The sequence below is a fragment of the Chiloscyllium plagiosum genome, chromosome 1, assembly GCF_004010195.1.
Source record: "Chiloscyllium plagiosum isolate BGI_BamShark_2017 chromosome 1, ASM401019v2, whole genome shotgun sequence".
Lineage (NCBI taxonomy): Eukaryota > Metazoa > Chordata > Chondrichthyes > Orectolobiformes > Hemiscylliidae > Chiloscyllium > Chiloscyllium plagiosum.
The window spans coordinates 91,217,620-91,230,055 of NC_057710.1; the positions used below are offsets into that span (position 1 = coordinate 91,217,620).

General features: G+C 39.6%; 1 protein-coding gene across 6 annotated transcripts in view; it reads left to right on the forward strand.

Annotated features, from left to right (window-relative positions):
- gabra4 (gamma-aminobutyric acid type A receptor subunit alpha4) overlaps positions 1 to 7,704 on the forward strand; it is a 56,566-nt gene extending 48,862 nt beyond the window's left edge. For all 6 annotated transcript variants that reach the window (XM_043691699.1, XM_043691681.1, XM_043691716.1 and 3 more), the window contains exon 10: positions 5,940 to 7,704. In XM_043691699.1, the coding sequence (XP_043547634.1) occupies positions 5,940 to 6,482 (543 nt within the window). In that variant the 3' untranslated portion in view covers positions 6,483 to 7,704. The remainder of the gene's footprint in view (positions 1 to 5,939) is intronic.
- The last annotated feature ends 4,732 nt before the right edge of the window (positions 7,705 to 12,436 follow it).

Below are 12,436 nucleotides of genomic sequence, written 5' to 3' on the forward strand. Positions count from 1 at the left end.
TGGTTAGAGTTTCTAGCTGTGTTTGGTCTGCTTGTTGTGGTTTGTTCTTGAGGAATCTGCGCACTGTATTTTTTGAGTATCTGTTCTTATTGAATACTAACAAACTTTAAAGATCCAGTACATCCCATGGACAAAACCAACGTCATCTACAAAATTCCATGCAAGGACTGCCACAAACACTACGTAGGACAAACAGGAAGAAAGTTAGCCACCAGGATACACGAACACCAACCTGCCACAAAAAGACACGATCCTCTCTCCCTCGTAGCCCTACACATGGATGAAAAAAGCCACCATTTCGACTGGGACAACACATCCATCCTGGGACAGACTAAGCAAAGGCATGCCAGAGAGGTCCTAGAGGCCTGGCACTCCAACCACAACGCCATAAACAAACAATGGATTTCATCTATCAACCCCTCAGTCTACTCATGATCATCAATAAAGTAATGGAAGGTGTAATCAACAGTGCTATCAAACAGTACCTGCTCAGTGACGCCCAGTTTGAGGTCAGCCAGGGCCACTCAGCTCCTGACCTCATTACAGCTTTGGTTCAAACATGGACAAAAAAGCTAAATTCCAGAGGTGAGGTGAGAGTGACAGACCTTAACATCAAGGCCACATTCAACCGAGTGTGGCATCAAGGAATCAATTGGTATCAGGGGGCAAACTCTCTACTAGTTGGAGTCATACCTGACACATTGGAAGATGGTCGTGGTTTTTAGAGGTCAGCCATCTCAGCTCCAGGACATCTCTGCAGGAGTTCCTCAGGGTAGTGTACTCGGTCCAACAACCTTCAGCTGTTTCAGCAATGACCTTCCTCCATCATAAGATCAGAAGTGGAGATGCTTGCCAATGATTGTAGAATGTTCAGCACCAATTAGAACTCCTCAGATACTGAAGCAGTCCATATCCAAATGCAACAAGATCCAGGTTTGGACTGACAAGTGGCAAGTAACGTATGCGCCATACAAATGCCAGGCTATGACCGTCATGAATGAGAGACAATCTAACCACTATCCCTTGGCATTCTATGGTGTTACCATTACTGAATCTCCCACGATCAACATCCTGGGGGTCATCATTGACCAGAACCTCAACTGGACTCACCACATAAACACAGTGGCTACAAAAGCAGGTCAGAGGCTGGGAATACTGTGGTGTGTACCTCACCACCTGACTCCTCAAAGCGTGTCCATCATCTACAAGACACAAGTCAGGAGTATGATGGAATACTCCCCACTTGCCCAAGGGATTGCAGCCGCAACAACATTGAGGAAGCTTGACATCATCCAGGACAAAGCAGCCTTGATTGGCACTACATCCACAAGCATCCATTCCCTCCACCTATAATGCTCAGTAGCAACAGTGTGCATTATCCACAAGATACACTGCAGAAATTCACCACAGATCCTCAGACAGTCCCTTCCAAACCTACAACCACTTCCATCCTGAAGGATAAGGGCAGCAAATATATGGGAACACTACCATGTTCAAGTTACCCTCCGAGTCACTCACCGTTGTGACTTGGAAATATGTCGCCGTTCTTTCACTGTCGCTGGGTCAAAATCCTGGAATTCCCTTCCTGAGAATGTTGTGGGTCAACCCACAGCAAGTGAACTGTCGCAGTTCAAGAAGGCAGCTCACCACCACTTTTTTCAGGGCAACTTGGGATGGTTGCTAAATGCTGGCCAGCCAGTAATGCCCACATCCCACAAATGAGAAAAAAGAGGTTCGACCGCAGTTTGTTACCATTGACTGGTTGAAGGATGGCCAGACCAAGAGTCCATTGACCTGGCTGAGAACGTAATGATCACCAGCAACATTACACCATCTGAGGTGACTTGCTAAAGTATGGCAGGGGACAAGTTATTTCAATGTCTTTTCTGGAAGATGCATTGGAAAGAATCCACTGGGGATACTTATGGCTTAAAGCCAGAGCTCGGTAACAGTATGCTGGCTAAAGATCTTAAAAAGAGATTGAAGATCTTCTCACTCATTGTAGAATCTGTGATCATACAGGATTGGCAAGTCTGGAAAACATTCCTGTTATCATGGCAGTCAGATCAGAAGATAAAACTGAGCTAAGTTAGTGAGAAATGTCAGTACTGAGAACACAATTGAGCAGTCAAACTTACTTGAACTCATTCAGGAATCTTTAACTGATATTGTTTAAACAGCAAAACTCTTTGGTGAATGACCTGACAGTGCAGACTAAATGTCAGTGACAAAGAGTGCTGAGTGAGCAGCAATCTTTTAGTAATGCATGAGAATGGGATCAAATTACACTTGCCCAGTGAACAACCATGATGGACAATTTCTCATTATTTATTCCTTTATGCCTTACCTCATTCTATGGTTCTTGTTGGGAGCCCTCTGCATCATCCCTACAAGTGATTTGGTTTTTATCATTTTGTATCTCCTCCACCAGTTTCCACATCTTGATTTCCTGAATTGAGTTCTTCCCTCTCCATTGTGTGAACGTCATCATTAACTAACAAAGCCATCCCTCCACTGTTTCCTAGTTTCCCAACATTCCTAAATGTCCTATACCCTTCAAGAGTCAGGTCCTAATCCTACAGCCATGTCCCTGTAAAAGCGACCAGAACATATTTATTCAGTACATCCATTTTGTTTCGAATTTTGAATTTCTGACTTAATGTCTACACATAGTCAGTTTCAATTATTTTCATGAAAAGCAGTCTCCTATTGATGCATTTAGATATCTATTTTATTTTTCCTTGTGGTATTTGACCAGTTTGATATCAAGGTAACCTTAGTAGATGTTTTAAAACTAGGTCATGGTTCATTGAAAATTATTTGCTTTCAAAAGTAAATCCTACATATGAAATCAGTCAATGCATTGGGGCTGCACAGTTATACTATGACTTCAAAATGCATGATATTTCTGATGATCTCTTTATGATATTTCTGTACACAGACACAAACATTTAGCAGAGTTCATTTTAACTTCTGCATGGGTTTTGAATGAAGAGCATGGTAATGGTCTTTCATTAAGGCTGTGACCACAAGCCAGACTCATTTCAGTCAAACCCAGTGGCATTCCAAATGTATTTTTCCAAACATCAGGAAATATGATCAGTCCAGAGAAAAATTTACAGAAGAGTCATTTTAGATTTGAAACATTAATTTTGCTTCACATGGAGAAAATGCTGGTACATCTGCTAAGTTTCCCCAGCATGTTCTGTTTTTATTTCCAAGGTTACCCTATTAGTAATAAGGTACATTCAGGATAGGTTTTGCTCATTGAAATGAAGAGGATGAGGATGCAGCAGACTGGATTACAGTTTTCAACAGAAGTCGCTCCAGCCACCTTTAGCTTCCAGTGGCCATGGCAATCCTTTGTTAGGGTGTAGGTTTGCTCGCTGAGCTGTAGGTTTGATATCCAGACGTTTCATTACCTGGCTAGGTAACATCATCAGTGGCGACCTCCAAGTGAAGCGAAGCTGTTGTCTCCTGCTTTCTATTTATATCTTTCTCCTGGATGGGGTTCCTGGGGTTTGTGGTGATGTCATTTCATGTTCGTTTTCTGAGGGGTTGATAGATCTATGTGTTTGTTTATGGTGTTGTGGTTGGAGTGCCAGGCCTCTAGGAATTCTCTGGCAGGTCTTTGCTTAGCCTGTCCCAGGACAGATGTGTCGGAAAACAGAGGAGAACCACCTATACAACGTATTCAAGAAGAACGGATACTCAAATACAGTGCACAGATTCCTCAAGAACAAACCACAACAAGCAGACCAAACACAGCCAGAAACCCTAACCACCTTACCATACATCAAAGAAGTTTCAGAAATGACAGCCAGACTACTAAGACCCCTCGGAATCCTAGTAGCACACATACCCACCAACTCTCTCAAACAAAAACTAACAAACTTAAAAGACCCAGTACAAACCATGGACAAAACCAATGTCATCTACAAAATTCCATGCAAGGACTGCCACAAACACTACGTAGGACAAACAGGAAGAAAGTTAGCCACCAGGATACATGAACACCAGCTAGCCACAAAAAGACACGACCCTCTCTCCCTCGTAGCCCTACACACGGATGAAAAAACCACCATTTCGACTGGGACAACACATCTATCCTGGGACAGGCTAAGCAAAGACATGCCAGAGAATTCCTAGAGGCCTGGCACTCCAACCACAACGCCATAAACTAACACATAGATTTAGATACCATCTATCAACCCCTCAGAAAATGAACAGGAAATGACATCACCACAAACCCCAGGAACCCCATCCAGGAGAAAGATATAAATAGAAAGCAGGAGACAACAGCTTCGCTTCACTTGGAGGTCGCCACTGATGATGTTACCTAGCCAGGTAATGAAACGTCTGGATATCAAACCTAGAGCTCAGTGAGCAAACCTCAACCTGAGCTACAAACCTTCAGAAACTTTGCAATGCTTTGTTAGTTACAGATCCCTGATTTGCATTTTAAGGAAGGCCTAAAAAGAGGCAGGCATTTCAGTTTATCACTGGGTGAATGAAAGTGAAATAGGCTGTCTATTGACATTTATGGGGCAGTAAGCCTATTTCCAGTCTATTATCATCCCTGCAACCTCAGGTTCTTCAAGTTATAATCAATTGTACAAACTCATTCACATGCAGGTGGAGTCATATTTTTCATTCTATCTGGATTACAGGAGGTTATTTACTGACTTAATGTAGAATCCATTCAACATCTATACTATTAATATAAATGGAATAAAAATTAGGAATGTTCTATCATAGGAGGGTGACTTGCTTCTCTAGGTTACAGCTGACCCTCACATAGCCTATGTGGTTCAAAGAAAATCATTATAATCCTTACTTGAATAAAGCTTTTGAAATCTGTTCTCTAATTTTTCTTCAATTTTTTTTTTTTACAAAAGGATTCAAAATTACAGGAAGTTAAAGTGAAAAATTCCAAATGTGCAGCTGCCTGATTAGAATGTATGCATTACTTAGAAAGTTTGATAGTTAACTATAATAGTTAACCTCAAAGGGATCAATTACCTAAGATGCAACTCTGCTTCTTGAAGGCACCTTTTGAAATAAAGCGTCTTTCTCTTGTGGATATTGTGCAGTCTGATTATACCTCCTCAGAGATATTTTAAAGCGAAAAACAGTATGGTACACAATTGCTATGAAATTCCCATATTTTTTTCTGAGCCTCCAATTTGCCTATGATTTTATAATAGCAGTCAGGAAGGAAAAGCAAGGATATTTGCATTTCCTTCAGGTTGAGAAGCTAAGTCTGCAGACTGAAGGTCAACATTGGAGAGTTCTGATCTGTAACCTTCAGGCACCCACTGAACCAATTTGCATAGTTTGCATAAGTTTTTATAATTCAAAGTAATTTCCTTTCTTCTCAATGCGATGAATGCAATGCTGGTCAATTTGCAGAAGTTCAACTTTGTTGATTTGGATTTGGATGATAGGTATGCAAAAACGGTGGGGGTGAGTTAAATGTTCCTTTCCTATTCATAAGCAACACTGTTCTGCTCAGTCTTTTGTTGTTATAACCACCTGTTGAGCAGAGTTCTACTTTGTGACTGACTGATGCAAGCCAATAATTACTGGGTGAAAAATATTGTGTGCGCAGTGTACTTTGCTTCAAGGTATAACAGCAAATTCCTACGTCTATTGGACCTCAGTCATTTCTCCAAAGTTTTGAAAAGGGAATGAAAAGATATTGGAGAAGTTGGTTTTCTCGAGATTGTAAATTAGAATCCAGATTTTAAAGTGTTCTGTGATTAAATAGTTCAGCTTTTCCTGATGAACAGCTGGCAATGAAGAAATTTAGGCTGATAAATATTATTACTGTTAGATTCACAAAATTATTTCTAAGTAATCATTTTTTGCCATGAGATGCAACATGAATTCTTACTTTCAGCTATTGAGGCAATGTTTTTTTCTCCATTCTCTTGAAGCACCCTGATTCAAATGGCAATTTGAGGAAGAGAATGAACTTCTTGGTGCAATCAGATATTCTTGCCAGTGAAAAAGATTACTTGGAGAATGATAGCAAGAGTGAGATATCAAGACCATCTATAATTGGCCAGGTACCTCCCTCAACTATTGCTTCACCTTCTTCTGTGCCAACACCCAGGAAATTTGGGCACACACATGCATCCCCTACAATGCCATTGGTGAGAAGCACACCACCACCCCCTCCTTGCACTCCAACAATAGCCTCATTGACACCCACTCCAGTTCATCGCCAATGTGGAGCAACACTAGAGCAGAACCTGCTACCATCTAGACTATTTGGACAAACCTCAAAGCATTCTTCACCCACCACCACTTCATCTGCTCCAGTCCTTCCTCCAGCTTCACCTGCAAATAGTGGAACAAGCAAAATTGACAAATATGCTCGCATACTTTTTCCGGTTACGTTTGGTGCATTTAACATGGTCTACTGGGTAGTCTACCTCTCAAAAGACACCATGGAGAAAACAGAAGGTGAAATGTAATTTTGCTGCTACAGAAAAACCATATTATCTGTTAGAACATTTCATAATCCATCAAAAAATGCAGGGGTTTCATTTAAGGTTTATTAATCCAATGTGTACAGACAGCAGGGTTCTCAGAAATGGCTGATTTCAACTGAAAAATAGTCATTCAGACAGAGCTACCATAGCTTATTGCTGAGGACAAATGTGTATAGCTGGTATTATCGTTTTGCGAGGTTCAAATAAAGAATATATGTAAAGATAGCAAGTGGCACAAGCAGCAAAAACAGATACGCATCTGTATTTAAGAAAACTAAACAGAAATATTGAGAAACAAAACTGCAAGCTCATCAGTATCTGAAGGAGAAATGAAATGTTACCAGTGACAACCAAGCCCTTTCAGCAGAACTGAGTTTCTGACTTCTGTTTTTAACTGCAGACTCAAGTGATCAAATGAAGTAAGTTTCAACTTGAAGATCCACTGAACAAAAGATTAAATATTTTGTGGCTGTGCAAATACTTTAACGTGCAATGTCCTCTTTTCCAGGCTATCCAGAATATAACGAAGGAAAATAATTTATAGTTTAGTATTTTTATAGCTACTATTAATTTAAAATTATATTTTGTTTTAAGATATATTTGGAGACACCAACAAAATTTTTTAAAGTGGGTGTGTTTCTAACAATTGGAAAAGTGCCTATGAATTCTCAATAGAAATCAAATATAGTTAAAACAACGTGAGACCAGAGCATCATTAGTAAACCTATGTTCACTTCTAGTAGCAGGTAGGATGCACAACCATTGAATAAATAGAAACTGTCAAAAACAGAAGCTAAGCCATGACGGCAAGATCAATTTTTCCTTGCATTCACATTTACTGAAACCCATGAAGCTTCCACACCATGATATCAGGCAGCTTTTGAACTTGACAATGTAACACTGAAAGGTTCATTGGTTTGTTTTGTAGACAATGTATTTCTGTACAGCTGATTGCACTTCTCTTTTTAGAATGGGAATGTTAATGACTTGAAAAATTGATAGCAAGCAAATGGTTAAGTGACATTCTACAGCCTGCAACAGGAACAAACAAGCAAAGAGTTCATGTCCTTCTTGCTCAAGACAACATCAGATGGTTGATGTACTGTCCCCTTTCTGCTCAGTTTTTGCTTGGGCTTTCCACTGGGCAGCTCCACATGGATCAGGTAGTTTTTTGGGCCCACTGAGTGGTCTATGCAACATGAATGTTCCAGGTTAGTTATGAAGAAGATGGCATCTCTAAAATAATTCTACAATATTTTTTGTGGGACTGGGAGGAGCAGCCTAAATTTCTAAAATGAAAGCAGAAAGTGCTGGAAAAACTCAATGGGGTCTGGCAGCATCTGTGGAGAGAGATAGAGTTAATGTTTCAAGTCCAATGTGCATCCTTTGGTTCTCTAAGATAACTCAGTACATATTCCTAGATCATTATTTTTTAAAAGTAGGCATTAATATAAAACAATGTCTGTACTTTATTTTCATATCAACATTTCCATAAAAGTTAGCAAAATCAAGAAAGAATTGCCCCTCTTATCATGTTAGTGATGCCTTTCAGTATTTTATGGAGTTAGGTTATTTCATCTCTCAAGGTCTGCCTCCAAAACTGTTTCAAAGGTATACACTTCATGTGTTGCATTGCAGAATTATAAATGCTTCCCTTCTTTCCAAATCATAATTGCCATTTCTAATATAAAGTGCCAAAATTGTCTCCAATTCCAACTATAGTGTTACCAAAGAATTGCAGGGTTAAATTACCTCTTTTCATTTGCTACTGTGACATGTATGCCAGTTAATCTGTTAACATCTTCTGGCTGACTAGATGTTGTTAATTGATTTCATGCTCGATCATTGCATTTCTCTTTACAGTGCACATTAGCCTGCCTTTTTATAACAACAAACATGGGTGCTCTTGCGATGGAATGGTAGTGTCCCTACCTTGTAAGCCAGATGACCTAGTTTCAAGTCCCACCTGCTCCCGAGGTGTGTAACACTATCTCTGAACAGGTTTATTAGGAAAATATATAACAAGTTTGATCCTAAGCTGGCCCATGGCACCATTAGCAGGCAGTACTGAATTTCTAATGTAAAATTGATCATTTGAATAGGCTAGCCACACAAAAAAATTACCTACATAATATTATTTTTACTGTGCTTTTATTTCATCCCACTTAGAATTGCTGTAGCCCATAAAACCACTCAGATTGAAATTGGATCTCAATGCACTCTTTCTGTTGGCATAAAGAAGTGTAAGGCTCAATTCACATACCAATGTCCTGCACCCCATTGATATGTGAAACATGTTGCACTCAAAAGTAGTGTATCTTTAGTTGTAACGTAAAATAGATACTAGGCCTTTTAGATGTTTGAATGAATACGCCTGTAATATCATGTTTCATCAATAATGTAATTTCTCCATTAAATACCTATCTTTATAAAACATTTCACACCATCTTTACTTTATTTCTTCACAATTGCCTCTTTGAACCCTGGTAGAAATATCAATCTTTATGACAGCTTATACCAATTATCCATGACTACCTTAAAACATTTCAGCTTGTTTTTCTGTTTATCACTGCTTATTACACTTTGCATTTCATTTTCCTTGAATGTTATTTGACTCTAATTCTTAGTCAGCAATAACTATTTGTTGATGAAGGTCTTTGCCTTGCCATTGCATTCTGTTTTAGTACCCTCAATGAAATAGGTCTGTAGGATTCTTCATTGACTGTCATGGATGAAGGAGAATCTTTCTGTCAAAGGTTCAGGTTCAATGTAGCTAAACTGGCGACCTCAGACCTGAAACGAGATGCCGATGTATCAAATTTGTATAGTTTTTCTAAATCAGTCATGTCTAGCAGCATTGTTACCATACTCATAAGGTTTTTTTCTCCTCAGGAATGCTTACAGTCTAATAGATATTGAAAATGCTCACTTTAATGACCTTTATTTCACTTCTGTCCTTTGTGTGAAAGAAGATCACTTCACCTTCTTGTTTATTTACTTCTGAATGCATTTTCCTTCACTTTTTAAAAAATCATTATTTCATGGGATATGGATGTCACCGGCCAAGCCAGTATTTAATGCCAATTTCTTATTGCATTTAAAAGCCAACCATATTGCTGAGATTCTGGAATCTGGAATCTTGACAATTGACAATTTCTTGGTTAAACTCTTAATTCCAGACTCTTATTAAATTCATATTCTACCATCTACCATGGCAGGATTCATACCCAAGCTCCAGAAAATTATCTAGGTCTCTGGGTTTTTATTGTTGAGCTATACCACAAGGTCATTACCTCCCCACTTGCCCCTCTCTATTTCTCCTCTCTGAGAAGTTGAGTCTTACCTGGTCTTAACAGCCCCAGGCATCAGCTGTCATCTAATAAATTCATTAAGTGAGAGCCCAAAGATTGAAAGAGTAGCTTTTCACATTGGATTTTACTTTACCTTTATTGTAATCATAAGGGGGTTGGATAAGATGAACAGCAAAGGCCTTTTCTGTCGGGTAGTGGAGTTCAAAACTAGAGGGCATATTTTTCAGGTGAGAGGAGAAAGATTTAAAAGGGACCTGAGGGGCAACTTTTTTTACACAGCGGGTGGTTGTTGTGTGAAATGAACTGTCAGAGGAAGTAATAGGTGCAAGTACAGTTACAGTATTTTGAAAAACATTTGGATAAGTTTATGAATAGGAAGGGTTTAGACCAAGGAGAACCAATGGATGTTATCTACCTGGACTTCAACAAGGCCTTTGATAAGGTGCTGCATAGGTGATTACAGAGTAAGATAAGGGCCCATGGTGTTTGAGGCAAGGTGCTAGCATGGATAGAAGCTTGGCTGTCTGGAAGAAATCAGAGAGTGGGGATAAAAGGCTTCTTCTCAGGATGGCAGCTGGTGACAAGTGGTGTTCCACAAGGCTCAGTGTTGGGACCACAACTTTTCACTTTATACATTAACGATCTAGATGAAGGAACTGAGGTCATTCTGGATATGTTTTCAAACAATATAACGAATGTAGAGGGACAAGTAACATTGAGGAGGCAGAGAGGTTGCAGAAGGATTTGGACAGGTTAGGAGAGTGGGCAACGAAGTGGCAGATGGAGTACAATGTGGAAAAGTGAGGTCATGCACTTTGGTGGGAAGAATAGATGCATGGACTATTTTCTAAATGGGGAAAAAATTCAGAAGTCTAAAGTGCAAAGAGACTTGGGAGATCTAGTCCAGGATTCTCTCAAGGTAAACTTGCAAGTTGAGTCAGTAGTTAAGAAGGCAAATGCAATGATGGCATTTATTTTGAGAGGACTTGAATATAAAAGCAGGGATGTACTTCTGGGGCTCTATAAAGCTCTGCTCAGACCACATTTAGAGTACTGTGTGCAGATTGGGCCCCATATCTCAGGAAGGATGTACTGACCTTGGAGTGTGTTCAAAGGATATTCATGAGAATGGTCCCAGGAATGAAAAGCTTAACATATGAGCAATGTTTGAGGACTCTGCTTCTGTACTCGATGGAGTTTAGAAGGATGAGGGGGGGATGTAATTGAAACATACAGAATACTGAATGGCCTGGACAGAGTAGATATTGGGAAGATGTTTCCATTGGTAGGAGAGACTAGGACCTGAGGGCATAGCTTAGAGTAAAGCGAAGATCTTTTAGGATGGAGATAAGGAGAAATTTGTTCAACCAGCGAGTGGTGAATCGATGGAATTCATTGCCACAGAAGGCTGTGGAAGCCAGATCACTGAGTATATTTAAGGCTGAAATAGATAGGTTCTTGATTATCAAGGCGATTAAGGGTTATGGGGTGAAAGCAAGAGAATGTGGTTGAGAAACTTATTAGGTAAAAACAATGCTGGAAACCAGATTTTGGATTAGTGGTGCTGGAAGAGCACAGCAGTTCAGGCAACATCCGAGGAGCAGCAAAATCGACGTTTCGGGCTAAAGCCCTTCATCAGGAATAAAAGCATTCCTTTTTTTCTTGAACATTATTTAACTCCGAGTCTTAGTCAGCAGTTATCATTTGTTTATCAGGGCGTCTCCATCACAATTCTCATTTGAACATGTAAAGTTCTGTCAGCCATTTTAAAATATTTGTTTCATTTACTCTTTATGCTTGAGTATTTCTTCTAAAAATATGATGATTTAATGTTATGTCACAATTCCAAATGGAGAAATAACATTACTGAAATCATTGCTAAAGACAAAAAATAGGAGTATGTTTAATGTTCAAACCATATTTTATTCCTGATGAAGGGCTTTTGCCCGAAACGTCGATTTTGCTGCTCCTTGAGAAACTTATTAGCCATGATTGAATGGTGGAGGAGAATCAATGGGCTGAATGGCCTAATTTCTGCTCCTACATCTTATGGTTTTATGGTCTTTAGTGGGATATGGGCCAAATGCAGGTAAGTGGAACTAGTCTAGTTTGGAAAAATTGATTAGCATGGACAAATTGATCCGAAGGGTCTGTTTTCATGCTGTATGACTCTATGACTCTATAAAAGCTAGTAAAACCTCAGAGAAATGCTATAAACATCATTTCTGTTATTGTCCCAGAGTTTCTGGAATTCTGTTACTCATACAATGAGTGGAATGGGAAATCTGATAGAAATTGACCCATTCCATGTCAGTGAGCTATTTCAGTTTGGAAAGTGAGAGAGGAGATATCACAATCAACCTCTTCCCAGAATGTAGAACAGTAGAGCACAGTACAGGCCTTTTGGCCCTTGATGTCGTGTTGACATTTTATCCTACTGTAAGATCAAACTAACGTACATACCCTTCATTTTACTATCATCCATGTGCCTATTCAAGAGTCGCTCAAATGTCCCTAATGTATCTGATTCTGGATCAGTGGTGCTGGAAGAGCACAGCAATTCAGGCAGCATCCGATGAGCAGCAAAATCGACATTTCGGGCAAAAGCCCTTCATCAGGAATAAA